The sequence below is a fragment of the Corvus hawaiiensis genome, chromosome 3 (genome assembly GCF_020740725.1).
Source record: "Corvus hawaiiensis isolate bCorHaw1 chromosome 3, bCorHaw1.pri.cur, whole genome shotgun sequence".
NCBI classification, from domain to species: Eukaryota; Metazoa; Chordata; class Aves; order Passeriformes; family Corvidae; genus Corvus; species Corvus hawaiiensis.
The window spans coordinates 63,307,050-63,332,535 of NC_063215.1; the positions used below are offsets into that span (position 1 = coordinate 63,307,050).

Below are 25,486 nucleotides of genomic sequence, written 5' to 3' on the forward strand. Positions count from 1 at the left end.
TCCGCGGGCGCTGCCGGGGGCCGGCGTGCGCGTGCGCGTGCGCGTGCGCCGGCCGGGAAGCGGCGGGGCGGAAGGTGCGTGTGGGGGATCGGAGCCCCGGGGAAATCTTCTGTCCGCGTCGGAGGTGAGGGACGGGACCGGCTCCCCTGGGAGCCTCTCTGTCCAAAGCGGAGCTGAAGGACGGGCGGGAGGGATCGGATCCCCTGGGAGCCCCTGTGCCCAAGGCGGAGGTGAAGGGCAGGAGGGAGCAGCAACTCCGGTGGGGAGTGGGGTTGTCTCAAAGAGTCTTTGAGTTTAACCGAGGTGTCGTTTGTTTGGTTTTGTTTGTTGGGGGTGTGTGGGGTGTGTCGTGCTTTCAGATTTCCTGTGATCGCCGGTGCGATCCAAAGCAAGGGTTGTTCTTGCCGATTCTTCAGCGGTCGTAAGGAAACCGAGAAGATGGTGAATGTTCTGAAAGGTGTTCTGGTTGAGTGGTGAGTAACAGCATTTACTGCCTGTCCTTCTGTCAAAGACTGTGTATTTCTTTAGACCTGGAAATAATCTAAGTAACTGAAGAGTCCAGACAAAAGGAATTGTTGTGGGGAAGGGTGGTGCTGAACAAGCAGAGAAAAGTGTGACCTTTGGGGGAAGAAGGAGAGAGGCAGTTGTAGGTAATCCTAATTCCAAACTCCCGTTTTTGTTCTCAAGAGACTGTTTTCCACTTATGCTTAACCTCTTTAAAGAAAAGAAAACTACGTATGAATATGGGCTAAAAAAATACGATGGCAAAAATGTTAGCAATCACATTGGTATAAAAATCCCATTTTTTGGTAAAATATATAATAGTCGGCAGGTTACTTTAATTTAGCAAAGTAGAGAAAAGGATATAAAATACTTAAAATAAGCATTAACTGTGAGAAATTGTGCTTCAAAGCTATATCCTACCGTGTCTGATGGTCCCCCAACATTGTCACATTTTTTGAAAGGTACACAAATTAAAATTTTAGCTGTATACAAAAGTTATCTATATGCTTGTCAGGTACAACTTACCCTAGTATAAGCGATCCAGTTACCTTTGCAATTTTTCCTTGAAAATATTAGATGCTCCCTTTTGTTCTTTATATTGCTTGCAAACTAATTTTCTTGGTGTTGTTTGTGAACAAAGTGTTTCTCTACTGATTCTTAAGGGAGATGAGGTAATCTTTCATTTCTCCTTTCCTGGTTTTTGTTTTAATCGGCTCTAGACTGAATTCCATGCAAGGCTGACATGTGGTTGTGTTTGTAGATCATATTGGAAAGGAGTTTGGAGTTTGTAAATGTCAGTTTTTGATGTAGGTGCAATGTACATATTTTCATATAATCTCATCTCTGGACTGAGACTCAGGCCCCTGGCTACCTCCAAAATAAAAAGAAGCCTCATTTAAGATTTGTGGGGTCATTGTATAGCATTATATGATGTATGAGATTTCTGCTGTACACTTAACGTGTTAATGTATTTGCAATCTATAACTGCACAAAAGCAGCTCCGTAATTCCAAAATGTTTTCTTCTAAACATTTAAATTTAATTTAGAAGGTGACGTGACTGTTAGGGTGTGAGAAATGTGCAATTCTTATATGAGCACCCTTTGTCTATACTATTCTACTTTGAGTGAGATCTGTGTTCTCCTGTGTTTTGGTTATCCTTATGCTTTAAGAAAACATGTTTTTATGAGGCTATTGCTGAAATCAGAAATGTAAGTTCAGTTTTGCCTTATTAAGGGTTGTATTTTTGAGTTTTAGTTTTGGTTTGAAACTTTTGAAGCTTTTGGTTGGAATTTTTTTTTTTAAGCTGCCTTAGCAGCAACATAGGGAAACTTATCTGCTAATCAAGCAGCTGGTTCTACTCATTAGACTTTATTACCATTTTATTTTTGCCTCTAAAGTAACCAAAACTACTGTGAAAGAAACAACTTTTACTAAAGCTTCCTAAACTGTATTTAAGTTGTGAGGGACTCTTGAAATTAATTTTAGTTTTCCTAAAATCTTTGGGAATGTCTTCAAATGGTGTTTCTTCTGTTTGTAACTGTAACTGTGAGGTGGAATCTGATGTGTATTTGTCTCTACAGTGACCCAGCAATGAAGCAGTTTCTGCTCTACCTGGATGAGTCAAATGCTTTGGGAAAGAAGTTCATCATACAAGACCTGGATGAAACGCATGTCTTTGTATTAGCAGAGTTGGTCAACTTCCTCCAGGAGAGAGTGGGCGAGTTAATGGACCAGAACTCCTTTCCTATTACTCAGAAGTGAGAAAAACGAGAGAAATTAGATTACTGCAAGTTTTGGAACAGTGAATTTCAATAGCTTGGGCGGTTACTGTTTTAATAGATAGCACTGTGGCTTGTAAGTTCTACATAGAAGTGGCTACTCTAGAAAATGCATCATTTTCATAGACAAAATAGTCTGGAATTGGATTTTGTTTCTCATTTTGAAAGAATGTGGTATCTTTATTAAAATGCTTAAAATTATACACTTGAGGACTTCCATTTAGAATTTTTGATGCATGCTCTCTGGTTTTCCTTTAGGCTTTTTATCTTGCAAGATGATATGACCCAAAAAGTAGAGTAGTGCTTCTGTACTGGAATGCTGTATGAGGTTCTCTGACATGTTGTGTTCCTGTAGAATTGATTGAATCTGATTATAGTGTGACTGATAAAAAGTAAAGAATGTCTGTTGAAGCATAATCTGTGCTGGATGGAACATCTCTCTGAGCTGGAGGCACGGTCAGATACTGCTTTAACTTGATGGGTTTTGTATGGCAGGATGACAGTTGATGTGAGTGTTTTGTTGTGTTGTTTGGGGTTGGGGTTTTTTTTGTTAAAACGTGTTACAAATGCCCCATACTACTTGCCTACTTTTACCAATGCTGTGCTTTCTGAGTTTGGGGAGGGGTGGTGGGAGTTTGGAGGGGAAGGAGAGATATCAAGGAATCGAGACAAAAATAAATGCATTGCCCTAGATCATCACAAATTAAAGGGGCAACAGAAATGGGACGCCAGTCCTGTCTCGGTTTTGGAGACAAAACTTCAGGAGGAAACACTCCGGAGTGAGCGTCTCCTCTGAAGGGAAAAGGGCCTCCCCTTTTCCTCCACCAATAAGACAAGTGGGTCACAGCAAGTGAAAGTGGAAAAAAACTAACTGTTTATTAACACCAAACAAAACAGGGTAGAACAGGATAAAAAACCCCTCAAAATACAACAAATTCCCGGAGAGGGAACAGACACCCGGGCTCGGACCAGCCAGGGCCACACCCACAGGCTCCCCGGACTGGCAAGGAGGGAAGGGAGGCAGTGAGGCAAGGGAGAGGGAAGGGAAAAAGAGCAAGAGAAACCAACAGAACCTTTTTCCAGCTATCCAGAACACAAAAGAAACCCAAAGATCAGCACAGCGCTCCCGGCACGCTCCCTCCCGAGCCCCAGAGCCCCCCGAGCCGTTGGGCTCCGCCGTTAAACGGCCCCGCACCCTGTGGGTCCTGCGGCCCCGGGTCCATCTCAAAGGCACAGCGTCCTTGGGCATTGAGCGGACGGTTAAGGAATAAAGCGGCTTCATAACATCACCCCAGGACAAGTCCTATAGGTATAATTACTTGTATTTTTTTCACTGATGCTGGTAGTCACAATAAGTTATCTGATCAGACTCCCATGCTCTACCTACACACAAGAAAGCTGGGTTTGGATTTTTGGTTATGTTTTTTTTCTTCAGCTTAGCTCTTCCTCCCATATTGCCCTTTGCTGCCAAGCAAAAAGCTTTGTAGTGTCATGGTTTTGTTGTTTGGATTTTTTTTTTACACTGTATTTGTAACTTTAGCTGAGACACTGGCTTGTGATCACATCTTTTTTTGAGAAAAAGAACAAGTGTAAAGAGAAAGGCTTTTATAAGGAACAGTTTTCCTTACTGACTCTCACTGCTGCTCATTTCTTTTGCCCAGTAGATACCAGATTATTTGGTGGATTTGTCCTTGTTTTTTGTTTGGACTGTTTTTTTGGTTTGCTTTTCTTCCCCTCAGGAATAGGGAATCTTCAGGAGAAAGTTTCACTAGATGTTCTTAATCAAAAAGCTGTCCAAAGAAAGTTCTGTAGAATTGTATATATTCAGGCTCATGTGCATGAGCAAATAGCCCTGTAAAATTTAACTTCATGTCATTTCTGGTACCTTCCCTTTTCTCTGACTGCGTAGAACAATGAGTTTTGGTCCAAGTTGTTTAATTTCTTTCTTTCGCAAGTGGGTGCTTCCCTGGTCATGTAGATTAAGAGCCAGCTACATTTCTTTACTTGAAATAAGAAGTTTAAACCTTATTTATAAATGGTTTGTGGTTCCTTACCTCTTTCTTGAGATTGACCTCAAGAGATTGATCAAACATTGACCTCATAATTGTTTTGTGGAAGATTATTGGGTGGTCATTTAATGGAGAAATATCAGTAGTTTTAACATGGCATTATAGCTTAGTACAATTTATTTAGAAGCGTCTGTTTCCTTTCTTTGGAATCCTAGTTTATTTTCCATCCAGATTCTGCTGAAAGGTAAATCATCCATCACTCTTGACATGGCAGCATTTGAAAAGTCGTGTTTGGAATTCCACATGTTAAGCTTCTCTGTATTTAGTATGTCTAGTGCTCAATTTCTATTGTGACTTTCATTTTCAGTCTATAATAAACTCCTTGCAGTTCTTGTCTTTTTCTCCTGGTTAATTGTACAGCTTTGCTGCTGCATTCCCTGTGTTTTAGCTTATATTTACAGTTGATAAATGGCTTATGTAATACAGAGGGATAGAAGTTCCAAACTGTATAAACTAAACAGTTAGGCATGCACTCTTATACTCCCTGCTCACAATTTGGTTTTTTTGAGCAAACAAGTTCATGGACTTTTAAGTTCTAAACCTGTCAATCCTTCCTGTAACCTAACAAGGCCTAACGGATTCTGTGCTGGAAGAATAAACAAAAGATGTGAAGATGCAAATTGGTCATTAAATGTGGTCTAAGGAACTGAGTTCTTTGTAGTTCCTAGGGAAAAAAGGGTCTTGAATCAGGTAGTATGGTGAAGGAAATCTAATGAGGAAACTTTTAGAACTTGAGTATGTGTATGAATTAAAAAAGCAAACAAACAAAACCCCAAGCGAGGGTCTCTGGCATTTGAATAAACTTGGACCTCTGAAAGGTTTTGATTGTTTTTAAATGCATGTAGTCCTGGAACTTACATGCTTAGATGCCTGGAACAACAACAGCAAAAATATTTGCACAGATGGGAGAAAAGTAGATACTAGTGTTAAAAATATCAGGACGTTTTGAGATAGTTAGCATTTACGCTTACAGATTTTAAATGTTTGTGCTGGTTTTGATTCAGGTGTGAAATATTGAGGAGAGCTTGGAATGAAACACTGTGTTAAAGATATATTTTTTAAAGGCTGGAAACATTTGAGAATAAAAGCTTTAGGCGATCTGTTTAAATATATGCATGCTTTGATAATAGAGTTGATAGGGTGAGAAAATCAGCTCTCATTGTATTTGGAATATTATATGTTAATTTTATGTTTGTATCCATAACTAATAAGTTCACTTTTTTGCTAGTATCTAGCCAAGAACTATAGTCTTCTCAGGTCCTGCTTGAGCAGGAAAAAATAGAGCTTGAATGACAGACTTCTTGCTGCTTGTAAAAGCACCAAATTTTTTCTTGAAAGTCTTTCACTGCTCACTTTTTGCTTTCAGTCTGAGTTGAAAGTATTTTGTCTACTGGAAGGAAGAGCATGGTGGAACAATTACCTAAACGACGCTTACTTGAACTTCATTTTTTACTTGCTACTTATTTATACTTAGATCTAAAAAAGATTGCAAGTTCTCTTGTTTGCATTTTGTAATGTAAACAGTTGCTCTTGTGTAGTTACTGTAACTTGAACATGCTCATAAATACTGCTTTCATGAACACGTGCAGGAGCTTAAGGAAAGATGAGAGAGATGTCTAAAGCAAGGTAAGAGAATTAGAATAATTTGAACAAAATGTTATGTGGGAAGAGAGCAATGGAAACGGAAAATGCAGCTTCCTAGTAAAATAAAGCAGTAACATCTTAATTTTATTGAAGATTATATGATTGGGCATTTTGCTTTTTTTGTTGAAGCCTCAGACTTTTTTTGTTTATTAATGGGCTTCAAAGAAAGATGTGTAAAAAGGAAATAAGTCTAAATGCTGTCACATATTTAGGTAGTTTTATAAATTGTGGGATAAGCTAATTCTGGAGAGTGGGTTATTTTAGCATGGGGGCTGGCAGCACAATGAATATGACCCAGTCAGAATAGATAGGGGTTATAATGACCTGGTTAGTTTGTGATCAATGCCTAAGTCCCTTTTCCTTCTCTCTGGTACAACTAGCCCAGGAAGAATAATTGTCCAGTGCAGTAAAGGAGGAAATAACCATCAATCACTAGAGAAAATGGATGTGGCCTCAAGAAAGAAAATAGAAAAAACAGCTGAAAGAAAATAGAGAATGCTTTACGAAATTCTACCATTTTACCAGAGTGGATTTTACTCTGTAGCTAAACTGCCTGTGTTGTTTCATAAAAAAAGTAGGCGTCTGAATCCATTTTAGTTATAGTGGTTTTGTTTATTTGTGTAATGTACTTATAATTGGGGGACTTGGTGGGGTTGGTTTTGTTTTGATTTTTGGTTTTTGTTACTTAGGGCTGAGAGCTAGATGGCTGTCTGATGCACTGTACTAAACCTTCTCCAAGTGCTGTTGTACAGCATGAAATCCTATTTTACAGTCATTCCAGGTTAGTAGGGTGCATTCAAAAGTATATCCCTCTTTTTTTTTTTTTCTTTTTGCTAATGTGCCATTACAACAGATTTTACAGTTTTTTCTCACTCAAGTCTGCAGGGCCACCTCATGTGTGTGAGAACAATCTAGAGAACATGTATTTTATGCATTAACAGGATTGATTACTTTGAGCAGAAGTAAACAGGATTGTTTATTTTGCATTGAAGATAATGGTATTTCATGGTGTCATTAAAATGACTTATATTAACCTTTCTTAGTTGGCATCTTCACCATAAAAGTGCTCAACTTCAGTCAGCCCCTAGGCTGAGCTTGCAAAAGTAGGGCACTAAAAATCATACATAAATGTATGTATGTATGTGTGTGTGTATATATATATATATCTCTCAACAAGTCTTTAACCATATAACCCAACAAAGTCTGAGGTATATTTCAATTAAGCAGTACGCCATTACAGAAAACAGTAAGCTTTCATGACAAATTTTTTTTTTGCAATTCCAAATTCCATACAAATTTCCACACTGCCTCCTTGATTATCCCACAAATGATCCCATTGAAGCTGGTGGTGGTTACTGTGAAATGAGTGCATTACTCAGTATGTTAGAATTGGATGTCCATATTAGTTTTGTAATTTAGATTGTGGCAAGGCCTGTATGTGCTATACAAAATTAAGGATTCAGAGTAAGTTGAAGTTCATAGTGATGGAAGAACAAATTCTTCCTAAAGTAAGTCATTATCTTTGAGTTTAAGACTTAACACCTAATAAGAAATATAAACAATAGGATATCTGATAGAAATTTGATGTGGAGCTGGGTTTTTGTTTGTTTGGGTTTTTTTAATGTGGAATAGAAGTAATATTTTACCCATCTTTGTTTCTCCTAAGAAGATTTTTAGGACTGAAGAGCTGACAATTTGAAGGTAGACCAGTAAGGGGAGCTCTTACCAATATTTTAAGCTGCTTTAAAAAAAATTGTTGCAGCTTGGGCAATGGTGGTTCAGAGACTTACTGTGCTTTGGAACATTAGATATGCTTTCAACTAGAGATGAACGTTCAACTTCAAAGGATCCTTCTCAAAAGATATTTTCTGTTGGAGATTTTGGAATATTTTTAGCTCAGAAATTTCTTAGATGTTTAGGTATCCAGTGTTTCCTTTCTAAACTGAGGTACACAGCCATGTTCCATTAAAATGATGTCTGAAATGTGGTCTTCCTGTCAGATGTTACTGGTAGGTCTGTGTATCTCCCCACCATGAGCCTGCTTTAGAAGTTGCTCCATATTAAGTTACATAATTTTCAGTGAGTGTAAATCAAAAGAAGACATTGTTGATAAGAAGTAACATTTATTATTTTTTTCCTCTTTGTTTCCTCCTAATACAAAATGCATGTGATTGTAGGGTACCTGTTCCTCAAATCACATGCATCATGCTGTATGGAAGAAGACCATGCAACATTCAGTCTTACTGTATTTGAGTCTGCACTGGGGATTTCTGCATCTATATCCTTACAGTGTTGCTCATAGTGCATGCAAATGAGACATAGAGAAAGTTTTCCCCTCATTGACCCCCAAATGAGTAGCTTTATTGGTTTACACGTATATAATGGTAAAATTCAGTATGTTCCCTAAACAAACAAAAAACTGCAACACCTACCAATTGAGTTTTAATATGAGGGGAAACCTCCCCTAAGAATTTGAATATTAGGGATTGTATTTTTCACGTAGACTGAAAAAGTAATTTTCTCACTTCTGATTGCATAGCACTAGTAAGATGATTAACTGCAGAATAGAAACAGACTATAAAATTGCTGCCCAGTGAAAATACTTTAAAAGTGAAAATTTTAGACCATTATTGTTAGCTTTTAGCTTTTTGTGCTTGAGCAATTTGAGGTGTTAGTAACAACAATTGTAAGGTTCCTGGAAGAAGTCTTAAGACTCATAATACCCATGCAGGAATGTGCTTGAACACACCAAAGGAAACCCATCCAACACCAAAACTGACAGATAATTGGTTAGCCACATAACTATTCCCTCAGGAAAGAAACAGCAAGCAAAATTTCTGGATGACTACAGACTGAAGGAGTTGGCTGTCAGAGCTGTACAGCTCTGTTTCTATTACAGAAAGGATGGACCCAGCTGTAAATCGCAGGATGTGCAGAGTGATGGGTACGCTTGCAGTTGCGAAGATACCCCTTGCAGATAAGATAGTAGTGCATGTTTCTGCAATTTTGGCATAGCTCATACACTGTCAGTAGAGAGAGATACACCAAGCAAATGATCTCTCACCATTTTGTGTGTCGTGGTCCTGATGTGAGCAGAGGGGTGAGATGGGAGGGCAAAAGAGAAAAAAGGCAGGAAAGAGGGGGAAGAGTATTTTAGGCTTGTAACTATTATTTCCTTTTAATGCTGAAATTGAGCAAGATCAGAAGGAGCATAAAGATCAAAAAATTTACTTGCAATTAACTAGAACTTAATTGGTTTACAAAAGGTTCTGTGTTTATCATCAGACCCAACATATCAACAAGGACTGGGAGAGAAAATTTTCTTAATATTACACCTCCTATTCTACATTGTCCTGAATGGGACCACTTTTCTATGTGGAATGATACTGTAGTTTTACTTCCTCTTAATCTCTTTGTTCTCCTACACTGGCAACTTTATTTGGTGTAAGACATGTTTTGCATGTGTGTCATATGTATGTCATTAGATATACAGGTATTCCAGAAGCTAGAGATTCAGCAGCAGTGAGTAACCCTGGAATACTGATGACCTTCTGTATCATCAACCAGCTTGAAATTAAGATATGACAAAAAAATGTCTCTTCAGCTGTAAAATGAAGCATGCTCCCTATATTTGATTTTGCTTTTGGTCTAAATGGAGACTAATTTTATCTTTTAATTTTAGGAAAGTTATGGAATCAGAATAAAACTGAAGAAAAATGAAGCCTGGTTTCTTAATGAATATTTGAAATCAATATTGGTAAGCACAAGCACATCAAGGTAAATGTGATAGAGGACTGTGACAGCTTTTCCATATTGGCCAGGTTGCCATTTGGGCAGAGGGAGCTGCAAATAGCATTTGAGAGGAGCCCTAGAGTAGGGATGAGGAGTGGGCAAAGCTAAGCATCTGACCAAACCTGTCAGGAGGACTAGGGAACCTGAAGTCTTGGAATCAGTAAATGTTTCCCCTTTTGGCTTTGAGTAGGGTTTTTTAAAGCTATTTCTGCCTGTTTAGCCTGCTGTGTGACAGCAGGAGCCAGAAGGAACTGTAGGGAGTGGGAAGGAACAATTCTGAGGGTGGCTGTGTTTCAGAAGGTGGTTCCTAAAGTAGTTTGCTGCAAGTATGAAAAACTAGACCAAACTGAGGCTGCCTTTTCAATGTGCAGTAATTCTAGCTCATTATTTTTATTGTACTATAAAACAAAAGGAACTGGGAAGGTCCTATAAAAAAGTTTTATTGTTTGACTTGATAGCTATGAGAAGCAACCCACTACACCTCTATATTTGAAACAGTGAAGGAAGCTTTCATGTAACATATTTTTTAATTGTCATTATAGTTACATGAATATCATAAGCAAAACAAGTAATAAAAACAAATAGAGAAGACTGTGAATATAGTCTACTTGGACTTTACTAAAGTGTTTGAAACCATTTCCCACTGCATTGTCCTAGAGAAACTGGCTGCTCACGGTTTGGCCTGGTGCACTGTTTGCTGCATAAAATCCTGGCTGGATGGCAGGGCCCAGGGAGTGGTGGTGAGTGGTGCTACAGCCAGCGGGCAACCGGTCACAAGTGGTGTTCCCCAGTGATCAGTGTCGGGGCCAGTCCTGTTTAACAACTTTATCAATAGTCTGGACAAGGGGATTCAAGGCTCCTTCAATCAGTTTGCAGGTGACACCAAGGTAGGTGTGAGTGTTCATCTGCTGGAGGGTAGGAAGGCTCTGCAGAGGGATCTGGACAGGCTGGATCGATGGGCCAAGGCCAGTGGTGTGGGGTTCAATAAAGCCAAATGCCAGGTCCTGCACTTGGGTCACAACAAGCCCAGGCAGTGCTACAGGCCTGGGGAAGAGTGGCTAAAGTGGCCAGGCAGAAAAGGACCTGTGGGTGCTGGTCAACAGCAGCTGAACATGAGCCAGCTGTGCCCAGGTGGCCAGGAAGGCCAATGGCATCCTGGCCTGAATCAGCAGTAGTGTGGCCAGCAGGACCAGGGCAGTGATTGGCCCCCCTGTACTCCACACTGGTGAGGCTGCACCTCAAATCCTGTGATGAGTTCTGGACCCATCATTACAACAAAGATACTGAAGCACAGGAGTGAGTCCAAAGAAGGGCAACAGAGCTGGTGAAGGGTTGGAGCACACGTCTTACAAGGAGTGGCTGAGGGAGCTGGGGGTGTGTTTATCCTGGAGAAAAGGAGGCTTGGGGGACACCTTATTGCTCTCTACAACTGCCTGAAAGGAGGCTGTGGTGGGGTGGGTGTTGACCTCTTCTCCCAAATAATGAGTGATAAGAGGAAATGGCCTCCAGTTTTGCCAGGGCACATTTAGGTTGGATATTAGGAAAAATTTCTTCACCAAAAGGTTGGTCAGGCATTGGAACAGGTTGCCCAGGGAAGTGGTGGAATCACTAACCCTGGAAGTGTTCAAATGGCATGTGGATGTGGCACCTGGGGATATGGTCTAATGGTTACCATGGCAGTGCTGGGTTAACAGCTGGACTCAGTGATCTTAGAGGTCTTTTCCAACCTTAATAATTCTATGATTCTACAGTACCCTTACCCTGTGCGAGAAAGAGACTTTTCCTTGCCCAACAATATTTCTTAAAATTTAGGGAGGAAAGGGATGTTTTGCAGTCCTTACACGGAGTGGCATTACTGTAAGGTGGGGGTCTCAAGGTGGAACAAACATAGAAAATTGGAGTGCTAATAAGGATAACCAGACCTTTCACATCTGGAATTTATTTTTGTGTCCTTCTAACACAAGGATTAAAAGGATCAGTGAAATCCCTAATCAGGTATTCATGAAAGTAAGGGGTGTTTCTTAAATCATTTTGTTTGGACATGGAGCTGCTTTCTATCATATTATATTTTGCTAAAACCATTAAAAATGTAAAAAGTCATCATATTCTTGCAGTGTATTTTTCTACTCTTAAATCTAGGTAGAAATGTGGTTTTTTTCCAGTGGAATAAATGGACTTAAATATTTGATCATGTTCCTTTATAGAACTACCCACAATAATGCAGGCATTATGCTGTAATTATACTGGGTTTGGTTTGGGAGGTTTTTTTAAAGAGTTAACATTTGATTTTGCAACAATCTCTGTATTTGTCATATCTTCTAATATGGAAGATGATAGTACAGACTATACTAATTTGGGACTCTGGTGCTAAACTGTGCTTAAGACCTCGAATATTTTGGTGGCTTTTCTCTTATTATTTCACATTTTTCAAGAATTCTCTCTTTATTTTTGTATTTGAATATTATCTCCATTGACTTTTGGAAAAAAAAATAAGAAAAGGACTGCTTAAGCTTTGCTGTCTTTTTACTTAAACTGCTCATGAGACCACACTTGGAAATAAGAGGTTTTGAAGAAACTATATATGGCATGGGTCTCTGTAGATTTAAGCTAAAAAGATATAAATTTATATGTCAGCCATTAGGCACTTGTCTGAAAAGCCTAGGGACCTTGGAAGTATTTCCACCAGCTGCTATTTGTTTTAATACAATTTGTTTTCTCTGCTCTTTGCTGAGAAAGTTATATTAATTGATGTTTTTTATATTGTAGACATATTCAAAAGGTTCACTTTGAACTAGGGTTTCATAATGCTAAATTTCTTGTGAAACGCATGAAAAGGGAGCCTAGCCTGATGTAGTAAATGAAGCAGGCAGAATTACTCTGTTTAATAGAGCAACACACGCATAGTAATGTCTATTTCTCCTGGCCCTCCTTAGTACCCATTTCAAGTTTAATTTACTATTCTTCAGTGTCATTGATCACTATTGCATGGAGAATTCTAGGTGAAGTCTTCCCAATACCAGTGCAATACTTTTCATATTCCAGAACTCTCTTTGAAATTCTGGGATTATTCACTTCTTTCATGATATCATCGAATACCTTAAAGGTATTCTCTTGCTGACTGACAGATGCAGATTTTTCTCCTCCTCTCTTTTCACTTGATGCCTTCAGTTTTAAATTTTCAAGTCCTTCAATTCATGACTTTGTACTATCATATTTAATGCTACTCTTTTTAGTGGTCTGCTTCTGGGGGTCATCCATTGTCTTCTGAATGATATATATCTATTTTGAATCTAGGCTGTATTGTTGATCCTTAAGTTTGTGTCATCAGCAAATTTTATTAGTACACCCATGTTTTTGTTCTAAGGTCACCTAACAAAAATATTGAAAACATCAGTATCATGACTAATTCTTCAGGGACTCCATTTATTGTATCTTTTCAGTCTGTTTTCTTTGGAGCACCATGCACTGCCACACTTAACTAGTTAAGATGCCTTGCCATATGTACTAATCCTCATCCCTTCAGTTATTGTCTTGTGTGGCATTCTTTGAAATACTATGTAAGTTAAAAAAACCCCAAAACAAGGCAGACATGAATATATTTCATTTGTTTAGCACTGTAGTGGTTTGACCCTGGCTGGATGCCAGGCACTCACCAAAGCCATTCTATCACACCCCTCCACAACTGGACATGGGAGAAAAAATATAACAGAGCTCATGGGTTGAGATAAGGACTGAGAGAGATCACTCACCAAATACTGTCACAGGCAAAACAGACTCAAATTAGAGATATTAATTAAATTTATTATTAAAAAAATCAGAGCAGGATAATGAGAAGTAAAATAAGACCTTAGAAACACCTTCCCCTCCACCCGTCCCTCCTTCCCAGCTCCACCTTCTCCCTCTCAGTAGCGCAGGGAGACAGAGAATGGGGATTCTGGTCAGTTCATCACAGTATGTTTCTCCCACTGCTCGGGGAGAGGAGTCCTTCCCCTGCTCCAGCGTAGGATCCCTCCCATGTGGGATGGTTCTCCATGAAGTTCTCCAACATAAGTCCATCCTACGGGCAACAGTCCTCCCCAAACTGCTGCAATGTGGGTCACTCTTCCATGTGGTGAAGTCCTTCAGGAACAGCCTGCTCCAGCCTAGGTCCCCCATGGGGTTGCAAATCCTACCAGGAATCCTGCTCCAGAGTGGGTCTCCAAGGGTCTGCAGGTCTTGTTTTCCCTGTTGGAGAAGGGGGACAAAATATATGTGGAAGGTTGGAGCTAGCGCTTCCACAACAAAAATGAGGCAGGAGGAAGCTGGAGTGAACAGCCAGGCAACTGGAGGGTTTGGTCAATCCTCATTCAGCCTGGTTATTCCTCAGCTATGGAGGAAATCCTTGCTCTGTTGGAGAATCTGCCCAGGCAAGCCGACTTGTTTCTCTTTCTCTGATGTGTTCCTCTGTGGAGGAGGAAAATTGCAAGTACATGAAAAGGAAATGCCTTTTGAAATCAGCTGAGCATATAAAACTAACAAAATGAGTTAAGTTTGTGTGTGGAAGGAGTGAATAGATTTGCATGTGAAAAAATTGAGCAAGGTTGGATGTAAAACTCTCCAATGCATTAAAAATCAGACAGTCATTCATGCTGTAAATCCAGATAGAGGTGAGGGAGGAAAGTACAATAATGGAGACATCTACAAAAGCAGTTTTTGCATTGTAACACAAGACACTTCAGTACCTATTCTAGTTTAGGTTCTGTGAGGTAGTGTTCTGCAAGGTGAATTCTATGTGTCTTTTTTTTTTCACAACCTATAAAGGAAATTTTTCTATTTCTTTTAATTTAGGACATTTTGGTAATTCTCTGCTTCCCATTATTTCCTGAAGGACTGAAGAACTGGAGTGAAATAGACATACCTTAGTTTTAGTTTTAGGCTTCTTGATTCTATAGCATATGTAGTTGAACTGAGCTTGTTGAACTCAAAGATACTGCTAAGCTTTTATAACAGTCAGGCTTGTGTGGATTTAATCACATGCCAACATCGAACACGTTTTTGCTTACCTGCTGATGATTACACCTGAAGGGTGCAAGAACTTTTTTGTTGTTGCTTGTGTAGAAACAGGCCATTTTCCCCTCAGTAACTGATTTTGTTATTCTTTACCTCAGTTATCTGGATTTAGTAGACCTGCATCTTAAATGAAACTGTCTTTATGACGGGATTAGTTAAGAAGAGCTACATCCCAAATGATACTTAAAAAAACCTAAGCACACCAAAAAACCAAACCCCAAACCAGCAAACAAAACAGCTCTACGTTAAACTAAGGGATTCAGAAGGATCTTAACAATAGTGATTACGTTTGATTTTTCATGTACACTTTCCCTTTCTCATGCATCATATGAAATCTTTCTAGGAAGTGTTTGTATTATTAAATAACCAAACCACCTGTGGCTTTACATTTAATGAGTATATAGAGAATTATTGGCTCACCAGTTCTGGGAACACAATGCCCGTGGAAATCACAGTTCTGTTCTTTGCAGTCCTAATGTTGCTTGCATTTGGAAGGCAACCAAGTCCTGTGCTTTGTTTTCTGTCCCAACATACCCAAGTTGTATAAGTGACAATGAACAAAGTGAGTTTGTGAAAGGTGAAGAAATAATGAAAACTGAAATGAAATAGGAAGAAAGTGTCTGCAATAAAAAACATTTAGTTTAAGAGAGTATGAATATTTTACCTGACAAGAAAAATATCTGAGATGTGCTATTGGGCAGAATAAGGAAGGTGAGTTGAAGATGTTTTCTCATGTTTTTGAAATTAAAAAAAAAAAAGAAGACATTAAAAAAAAGTCGCATAGTTACTTGTAGACAAATGGAATTTATCATCTGCCTTCATGAAGGGACATTACTAGTTCTTTTAATGGTGTCTGCCTTCAAAAATAAAGGAGATCTTACAAGAAAGTCATCCTGAAAAAGTGGCCAGCCTTTGGTTCCTTAGAAGGTTGTGAATATGGGATTAATGGATTATACAAATTGACAAATATTAAAGTAGCTGCTTAGTCTCACAGCTGGGTAAAATGGACAAGCATAGGCCTGGGCATGATTGAAACAGAGCTGAGTTCCTTCTGAAAAAACACATCTATTTGTCTTTGACCTTAAATTCACAATATTCCAACAACGAAAATTAATTTACAAGCTTTTCTGTACAGTTACTTGACTGATCTTTATTATCCAGTCAAGTTGGCTAAGTAACTAAGCTTTTCTTTAGGTCAGTAATACCAAGAACTGAGCAGAACCAAAGCATTCAAACACACACACAAACAAACAAAAAAACAAATGAAACAAATAAAAAAAGGTGGGGTTTTTAAGCTTTGTAATAAAATTAACAATGGTGCAGGAGATGATGATTTTGATGACATAATTTTAGGTTAATGTTTCTATTAATCTGTATTGCTGAAGTTGCATTAAATATTACATTTGGACTATGGAAATGTTTATACTATTAGCACCATAATGTAATGAACTGGTACTTTAGGTCAAACTTAGTAGACTGGAGGAAGGGATGAGTGAAGGAAAAGGTTGCCTCTTTCCTTTGTGTTTTATATGTTTTGTATATATCTTTAAAAAATGCTGTGAAGTGTGAATTAAGTATGTTTTAAAATGCTTCATTATCCTAGAGATGCACCTTTAGTCACAGAAAAAATGTTAAAAAAAATACAAAGTTGTTTCACAAACCTGATGCAATATGGTAGTGGTATTTTCCCAAGTGTGATCTGCCTTTGCATTGTAGAGCAACAGTATCCCATAGGCAAGATACAAGACCATGTCCTATTTCTATAAATAATAGAGATTTTGACTTCTATTTTAACTTTGGAAGCTGAGGCCTTGTCTTATCTGTAAGGATACTTCTGGATTCCACTCACTCAGATTATGGACTTCATTTGAGATTGCTGTAGTTTCCCTTCTGCACATGGAGGAATGCTGTAAGTCCATCCCTGACATGGAACAAAATCTTGTTGATTCACACATGTGGATGAAAAAGACGGGGAATCGTTCCTCTGTCACAAGTTTATTAAACAGCCGAAGTATCTGGTTCTATTCCTGGGACCCTTGTGCATCTGTGTAAATTCGTTCTTGGAAAACAATGTGTTATGTTGATAGGGCGAGATGGAGCAAACATCTTCCCATGTATTTTCCTTCAATCCTCAACACACAACAGGGTGCAGGATGGGCGGGACTCCTGCAAGGTATCCGAGAGTCACGTTCATAGTGTGTAGAGGCTGGTGAGCAACTACTAAACACAGTTTTCTCTTGTGATTATGAACCTAGCTACAACTTCAAATGCAGCTCAGAGAAGGGACTAGTGGGCAACACTGTTGCACCGTAGTTAATGTGCCTGGGGTGGAGATGACAGGATTACAAAGGCAATTAAAGCTGCAGTGGTGTTTTGTAAACCTCTCTTTCATGTCAGTTTTCTGCTTTACTACCTAAATTTAATTCTTATGATGGCCAGTAAACTAGGAATTGAGCTAAGACACAGATAGCTCAAGTCAGACGCAAGAATTGAGTGAACAGTGGTTTTAACTATTCTGGCTCCTCAAAATTTTCTACTGAAATATGTGAAATATAAGCCTACCAGTGGTGCTGATGTTTGTCTTGTGCAAATATCCAGTGGGCAATTCAGGGAAGAACCTGGTCTTCACAGCTCAGCAGTTGATAACAACTCTGTAATGCGCCCAGAAATGGAGCCTGATAGCTTTTTATTGGACTTTAGCTATAGGATCTGTTAAGAGGTGTCCCAGGGTTTAGCTGTGTAGTGTAATTGAAAATCTTTAATAAAAAAGCAACTTTTTTTCTAAATGAGAATTATATTAACAGACAAAATGTATACCCAACTCTAACACATTATCTCAGGCTTCAGTCTTGCAGATTTTTGCACATGTAGCTGGTCCTCTGGCACAAAGCTTGTCCCCTTCTTGCTATAGGTTGTAAGATAAAATCCTTATGGAGCTTTGAGCAATGGTGTGAAAAATATTTACCTTTTTAGTTTCTGAGCTGGTCTGTAAGTTTTGATTACTAAAGCCAGTAGGGGATTGGGCCTTTTCACTTCCTGCTCCCCATGTACTAATTCTTTGGATGGCTTTTCTAGAGCTGATAATTGCAGTTTGTTCGTGGTTTCCTTAAACTACTGAGTGCTTTCCCACCTTTTATGTTCAGGCATTTTGCTGTTGCTCCTTTCTGAAGAAAGTGAATGTGCACTGAATGTGATACCAGAATACAGCGTCAGCTTGTTTTTACTGAGGCTCCCCCAGGTCTTGTAGTGTTGACACCTGTAGACTGTATCCCGAATTTCCAAGTTTGAAGGATAAAGGCATTCTCTCCCACAAGACACCCCCTTGACCCGTTACTGTAAGCATTATTTTCTGGGAGCAAAGGTTAGGCTTAGAATGGAACACTGCTCAGCACAGTTAATTTTCACTCGTGCTGTGGCGTTTGGCGTGAGTCAAAATTGCAGGAATACAGCGCTTGTGATTCTTGCAGGGAGGAGTGTGAAGTACGTGATGGGGGTCGATGCCCCAGATATTGGCACCAAGTAACTTTCCTTCTTTCTCAGCCCTGAAGGCAGTAGGGGTAAGCCCGCTCTCAGCGTTTTGTTGTCAAATCACGCCCGCTATTGTGAATTCTGCTTCAGAGGGCGGTCAGGGGCTGGGGGAGCGCAGGAACGTGCTGGCGGCTGTTTCCCCCGTCAGACGAGCTGCTCGCACGCCGCGATGCGGGGTGTCCCCGCCGTGTCTGCGGCCGTGCCCCGGCCGGGTCCCGCGGGCCGGGTTCGCGGGGCAGCCGCGCACCGCGGCGGGGCCCAGCCCGACCCATCCCGGCGGGCGGCGGGGGCGGAGCCGGGCCGGGGTAGGGCGGTGGTCACGTGGCGGGGTCACGTGGCGGGGGAGCCGGGCCCAGCCGCCGCCGCTTCGGGAGCGGTGAGAGACGGAGCCGGGAGGGCGGGCAGGGAAGGAGGGAGGGAAACAGGGAGCGGGGGGGAGGGAGCTCGCGGGCGCGAGTGGCCGCCGCCCGCTCCGCTGCCGCGCCGAGGTGAGTGCGGGAGGTTGGGCGGGATGGGCCGGGCGCTGTGCGGGGCCGCGGGCGGCTCCGGGGCTGTTTTCCTTTTGTTCCGGTGGGCGCCGGCAGCCGGCAGGGCGGTCCCGCTCCCTGGGGGCGGGGGGTCCCGGTGCGCCGCCGGGACGTGCGCGTCCGCCGTGTGCCGCGAGCCGCGTCCTTCCCGCGGCGGTTCCCCTGCGCCCGGCGGGCACCGTCCGGGGTGAGCCTCGGAATGCGGGCGGGAGGCTGCCTGGAGCCCCCGTCCTTCCCTTACACCTGCGGCTGCGGGCCGTGGGGCGGGGGTGGTACCCGCCCTCCCCCGGAGGTCCGGGAGCGGCCGGGGGGTCCGGGAGCCCCGGGCGGCTGCGGGGAGGGAAGCGCTGGCTTTGGCTCCGGCATCACCTGTGACTCTCCGTGCACCACCCGTAGCGCTGCCATTTGTAAATATTTTTGTCTTTTTCTTGTATTTTTTTTTCCTCCCCCCGCTGCGTTCCCACCGTGCCCCCGCCTTAGCGGGGTGGGGGTGCCCGGGGGGCGCACGGTTCGGAATCGTGCCCCGCGGCATGGAGAGATTCGCCTAAGGAGCGCAACTCCTTCGCATTCTTTGTGTTGTCTTCTCATCGTGCCTTTCAAGTAAGCGTCTGTGTGCGAACGTGTTCGAGCACCTTGGCTTCCTAAAGGTTTCCGAAAAAGTGCAGTAGTCGTTTACCAATTCAGTGCTTAAATTTGACTTAGGCATTAGAACAGACAATTAAAACCAGCTGTATGGGGTGAGATCAAAGGTCCGTCTTGTTTGGATTCCCGTTTCTGCAAGTGGCACATAGCAGATGCTTAGGAAATACCATAACAACAGGGTGAGCGTGCTGTGAATCTTTGGGAAACCAGCCAGGCCTCCAGCAATTTGAGGTTAAGGGATTGCCTGAGTCAAATGTGATGTTTTTGTATTTAAGAGTCCTTTTTTGCCCATGGCTTAGATATACATGTTTTTCAAACAAGAACAAAACAAAGGCCTCTTAATAGAAAATTTTTATCTTAAAAAAAAATATAATAGCACTCATATTATTATCATAGGTAGTTTCATTTTGCCAGGATTAAATTTTCCTGTCCAAGGATTACTGATTCATGATCAACATCCTGTGTTTTGAATAGGTAAGAGGTATTTGCAATGGGTATTTTCTGCACCTATGAAAACTGTAAATAAAAAAAAAAAAGTTTCTTAATATTTGTTTTTACAAATTGTTTGCAAAATTTAAGTCTTAAAGTAACTGTTTAATAAAATGAAGTATAGTAAGAACTGTGTCAAAATAGCACGAGTTTTACTGTAATACAATATTGACAGCTTTAGAGATGATTATATGAATCACTAGCATTTAACTGTGTATACTTAAGCTTTAAGACTTAAATTGTTGTCTCATTGCATCAAGATTTCTGGTAAAATTATTTTGAGGATACCATCACAGATTTTTCTGTAATAGCAAAATCATGGTGATCCCTGGGGATGCTAGCTATCAACTTGATCCTGTAATCTTAATTCAAGAAATAGGTTCATACCAGTAATTCCTAACCTGATTGCTCTTATAAGGAACATTTGCACGAGTGGGCCTCATTTTTCACAGGCAGTGTGAATGTCAGGCAAAGTAGAGCTATTTCAAAAAACTGCATATTCCCCCACGCCCCCAATGGAATTTTGTAAGAAGGTCATTAGCAGTTTCTTGGGGGCTGAAAGGAGGTAGTGGGTTGATAGTGTATATAGATAGCTATTTATAAGATTAAAAATAGCTTAGAAAGCTGACAACTATAACTGTTATGAATGATTTTCATAGAAAGACAAATGTTTTTTGTACATTGCATCACTGCTTCTAACAACAGCCTGGATTCCTTACCTAGTCAACAGATGTTTATTGTAAAACCCTTAACACATTTCATTATTCTATGAAAACCCTACTCATGTTGAACTATACTGATCTCATGATGGACAGTTTAAAATATTCCATGCATTTCCTTCAATAAGGCAATGAATAGATTTAAATGGTTCTATTGTCAGCTTGCACCAAGAAAGCTGTTGTAGTGCAGCTGATTCATTTTTATCACAAAAAATTGATTGATTCAGCTGAACTTTCAAATAAAATCGGTTTTGTTTATGGCTAACCTCTAGAAAAAGTTGTACTTGTTTTATGTAATTATTAAGCATACTTACAATACACAGTTTTTAGCAGTGATTTTCATTAGAAGGTCTCAAAGCACCTTGCAAAAGAATTCAGTGTAATTATTCTCTTCTTATCTTAGGGTAATTATTATCATGTTATCTAGTGCTCATAAAGAGATCATTGTCTGCCTGTGATCGCTATAAGAAGCTCTAATAATAAAATCAGACTTTTTGATTTAATTCTTTTTTTACAATAAATCCCTGACAAACTCACATTTCTGTTCCTGTTGTAGCATTTTTATTTCATTTAATGATGACTGAGGTAATTTCATACCATACCTTCCATGCCAGTGTTGGAAGCTAAGCCTATGCTTTATGGAGAGCAGACTTCTCTTCCTAGTGTCAGAAGACACCTCGCTGAAGGCTTACCTAAATTCATTGATGAGTTAGAAAATTATTCAGGACAGTTCCTGTTAAGGTGATCCAAGTACTAATGGTGCACGTCTCTAGTTCAGTTACCATGGAGCTTGACTGCTCAGAGAGTTTGTCCATATGCCTTTTGATATCGATCAGGGTAAAAAAAAGTATGTGTGAATGAGCGAGCTACATGGCCAGCATCCTCATATCTTAGGTGTTTTCCTTCATCTCTACTATGGTAGAGCTGGTAGAAATGGTACAGAATGTTTCATTTTTTGAGTCACCATCAGTGTCTCATTTTTGTAGTGCATCTGGTAGCAGAACAACTTCTAATGCTAGGGATGTGAAGTACACGTCTTTAAGTTGTTTTCCAGCTATCTCTATCAGTTGGGGTGTGCAGCTGATTATTATTAATTATATTATTGGTGCATTTTCATAGTTATGTAGGACTTGAGGTCTTGTGCTGGGTTGATAGTTGGCAGAATAGAACAAAAAGTTGGTGGTTTTTTTTAAGTTCAAGATAAAGATATATTAAATCATTGTCATTTAGGGATAAAATACAAGTTAGAAAATGTATGATAGGTTTGATAATGGAAGGATTATAATTTGAGAACTGTATAGTGTACTATATGCTAAATAATATGGAAACTGCATTCCTAGAGAGTGTAATGGTATGAAGAAATACATGCTTGTATAACTTAGATCTAAGTTGTAAACCTTTTATTAAAGGGAACGAAGGCTTAGCTACTGTAATGAAATGTTTGTCAGAAGTTGGGCAGGTGTGGTCGGTGATTTCAGTTGGCTCTCTGTGGAAACAATGCCTTCTTGGCAGACTTGCATCTAGATTTCACTTAGATCTATGTGATTTCAGATTATTTGGAAAAAGGTCCAAGAGGAAATGTTTTGATAAGTCCAGTTTCAAGAAACTGCCTATTGCTGTGCTCATTGCTTTTGTGTGACTCTTGTTTTGATCCATGCTTTTATTATTTGATCCATTGTTTCTCTATTGTGTAATTTTTAACTAATGCCTTTGTTTACATCATTTTACAGTACTTAAAACTTTAGTATCTTTTAAATGGTCCACAATAATAGCTTTCACTTTGTGCTCACACCCGTGAAAAGCGTTAGCATTACTCTGCTGTGTGCCATATCCTTGATAGCTGTGATATATCAAAGCTGGTCTGGAGAACCTCCCACTGGAAAGCTGGGCTGTTTGTGTACTGTGGAGGTCCTTTGTTGCCTCCTGCATAGTTTGAGAGCTAACAGACCCAGCTAGTCATACACTTTCCTGGTGCCCTGCATTTGAACAGTCTCAAGCATTCTTGTGTAGTGCAAAATACTCATTGCAAAACATTAGCTTGAAGATTGACTCTCCCATTAGAGTATAAAGATCCAGCATTTCTCCATACTCACATCAATCCATCCTATCAGTTCTTCCTCTGCTTTGTATGTGCTATGGAATAGGTTCCTCTCCTTTAAAGACACTCTCTTCATGTAATATTTGTTGAAGCAGATAAATAACAGCTAAACTGTTTTCTAAATAAAATCGTCGTATATCTCATTTCACTAGTTTGAACAGTAATTGCGGTGTAAAATTTCAAAGATGGTCAAATCCATTCACATAGCCATTTAAAGAGAATTAGTGCAAATACCTTACCAGGCACCACAAGCCGACAAAAAAACATAAAAAAGAGCCATAAATTTTGGACACAATATGCAAGAAAAGAATGTTTCTGCATGAATAGCAAGAATATGATAGAAGAGCAGTGTTTTTGAAGATAAGTAGCAAATAAAGTTATTGGGAAAAGCAAAGGTTGACTGCCTGCTGTGATTGTGATGGATCACAGTCCACAGGAGACTCTTTAGTTGGAGAAAGACCATAACTAACAAAATTCTTAAGTGAGGGAGAAAGCACTCTCACTTCTATTCTCTTTTGGATGCAGTATCTAGTACAGTGGGAACCCTGGTCTTTTGGGCATCCAAGCATTAGTAGCAATGTTATTGCTGCCTCTGCTTCATAAAGAATGGATCTCTATTCTAATGGAATGGTGGGATGACTTTTATGAAATCCTTTCAGTTGTAAATAACTAAAAAATGAAACACAACCCTAGATATCTACCTGTCTAAAATCTGATTAAAATACACAGAAGGTAGATTGACTAACACAAATGCTGTCTTGCAGATCATAGAGGGTATGGATAATAGTTACTGTTGCATAAAAATAGAGAAAACATTACTCATAAAGCTATTTTAAGTGTTAAGCAAAACTTTTAAGGGGGAGTGAATTCAGCTAAGGGAGAAGGAGGAAGAGTTATATATTTGTGGTGTCTTCCCCAGCTCTCACGAGTCATGTAAGTATATTAAGAACTGTTACTATATAAATATCTTGGCTGCCATACAAGTGCCCTACATAGTGTGTGGAAATGAGGGACTTGAACAGTGTAGGTGTTGAACCAGCTTTAGATATTGTACCTTCCTTTTTCCTAGGCATAAAAATATGGACCTATGAATGGCATATCAGCTCAGACCAGAGGTGTTTCTAGATCAGTGTCTTGTTTTTAACAGTGAATGATAGCAGATGCCCAGGGCAGAGTATGATAGGATATGCAAATAGCTGAGTGTCTGAAGGGAAGTTCACCGAGTTCTAGCAGGGTGCAGTTTAGGGGTCTCTGGGAAAATGGTATTTAATCATTTGGGTTTTAATAATTGTGAATTTATGCTGTCTTTTTTTTGAACCCTTGACAGCTTTAGCATCTGCAGCACCCTGTGACACAAGAATGGCAGTTTAACATGTCCGCTTTCCGTTTGTCTGTTGCCAGCTTAAGAATTACAATCCTCCACTTCTTTAATTTGCTTGATGTAAAACCCTGTTATTTTTAGTTTGTAAAATTTGATAAGAAACTTCTGTGGAACACATATGGAATGTCAGGCCTGGTATGCAAACTCTTGTTTACGGAGAAATATAAAGAAAGGACTCTTCATAAAAGTTCTTTTCACTTTCAGTGAAGTCCAGTTTATATGCATTGCATTTATCTTAACATGGAACCTGAGAAATGCTTGTAGTGAGTTTTGCTCTTAGCAATGTATCTTTTTGTAAAGACTGTGGTGTTCATATCTACTGTATGTGAATTCTGTCTGTAGAGACATTGTGAGCATAAAAAGCTGGCCTGTGGAAAGTAATTGCCAAGTTTATAAGACTGAAGAAGGTTTTGCTTGAGGTTTTAGTGTGAGCTTTCTGTAGTTGCACAGCAGAAGACGAGTCAGTATTTTACCCATATTTGTCACATTAGTCATTAAAAAAAAAAGTAAGACATTCCTGAATAATTTGGGAACAGAGCAGTATGTAAATGAAATGGCTCTTTCCTATGGTCAGTACAGGAACTTTAACTTAATCTGTAAAGAAATAATGATATAAATCAAATGGATTTGATTTGCATTTCTGGACTTGGATTGTGCTGGAGTCTGTTGAGGACTTTTCCAGTTTGGTGTGGACTTATCCCTGGTTTGGATTTCTGCTTCCTTCTCTTATCTGGTAGGGTTTGTTAGCAGATCTTTAATGATGTTTGATGTTTAAGGTGAAAGATGCTTTCTAGCACATGTATATGTATTTATGTTTTTTAATTTGTTAGATCAGAAAATAGGGCTACAGCTTCCATTATCCAGTAACTGTTTATTGAATTCTATTGGCTAAAGCAATTAAAGTGAATTCTAGGAGAGATTTAAATAAATGCATTTGAATTTTATAATGACATGGGAAGGAGCTATGCAGTGAAAATCTGCTAACTTGCATGAATGATCAAGGGATAAAATGAAACCAGCTCATGTTACAGGTATGCAGTTTGGAACCATTTGCTGTTTTTCCAAAGTGGAGATGAAGATATGAAAAAGATTTTAAAAAGATTAGAGCAGTGGGGGAAGGGACATAGTTCTTCTAAAGATACCTGTACAAAGTCTTATTGGGAATTGTAACAGAGCACTATGAGCAAGAATTAGTCTGTTTCTCTACACAACAAAAACTTTGATTCAGCAACAGGCTTCCATTAAAAGCAAATACAAATCATAGG

At 39.8% G+C, this 25,486-nt stretch overlaps 2 protein-coding genes across 6 annotated transcripts in view; both read left to right on the top strand.

Moving 5' to 3' along the window:
* Nucleotides 1–8: 8 nt before the first annotated feature.
* On the top strand, nt 9–2,700 carry GTF2H5 (general transcription factor IIH subunit 5). Of its 2 annotated transcripts, none has more exons than XM_048299857.1 (3): nt 9–74; nt 360–473; nt 2,086–2,700. In XM_048299857.1, exons 2-3 carry the CDS (start codon nt 439–441, stop codon nt 2,264–2,266), a joined length of 216 nt encoding a protein of 71 aa, XP_048155814.1. In that variant the 5' UTR covers nt 9–74; nt 360–438; the 3' UTR covers nt 2,267–2,700. The 2 variants fall into 2 exon arrangements, with proteins under 2 accessions (XP_048155814.1, XP_048155812.1); XM_048299855.1 differs by having other exon boundaries at nt 21–124.
* Nucleotides 2,701–3,366: 666 nt separating this feature from the next.
* Nucleotides 3,367–25,486, top strand: part of TULP4 (TUB like protein 4) — a 172,169-nt gene continuing 150,049 nt past the window's right edge. For 2 of the 4 annotated variants that reach the window (XM_048298825.1, XM_048298828.1), the window contains exon 1: nt 18,682–18,741. The gene's annotated coding sequence lies outside the window, so the exon portion shown is untranslated. Of the gene's footprint in view, nt 9,754–18,681; nt 18,742–18,785; nt 18,854–25,486 lie in introns of those variants that run through there. The other 2 variants (XM_048298827.1, XM_048298826.1) reach the window with 2 other exon arrangements.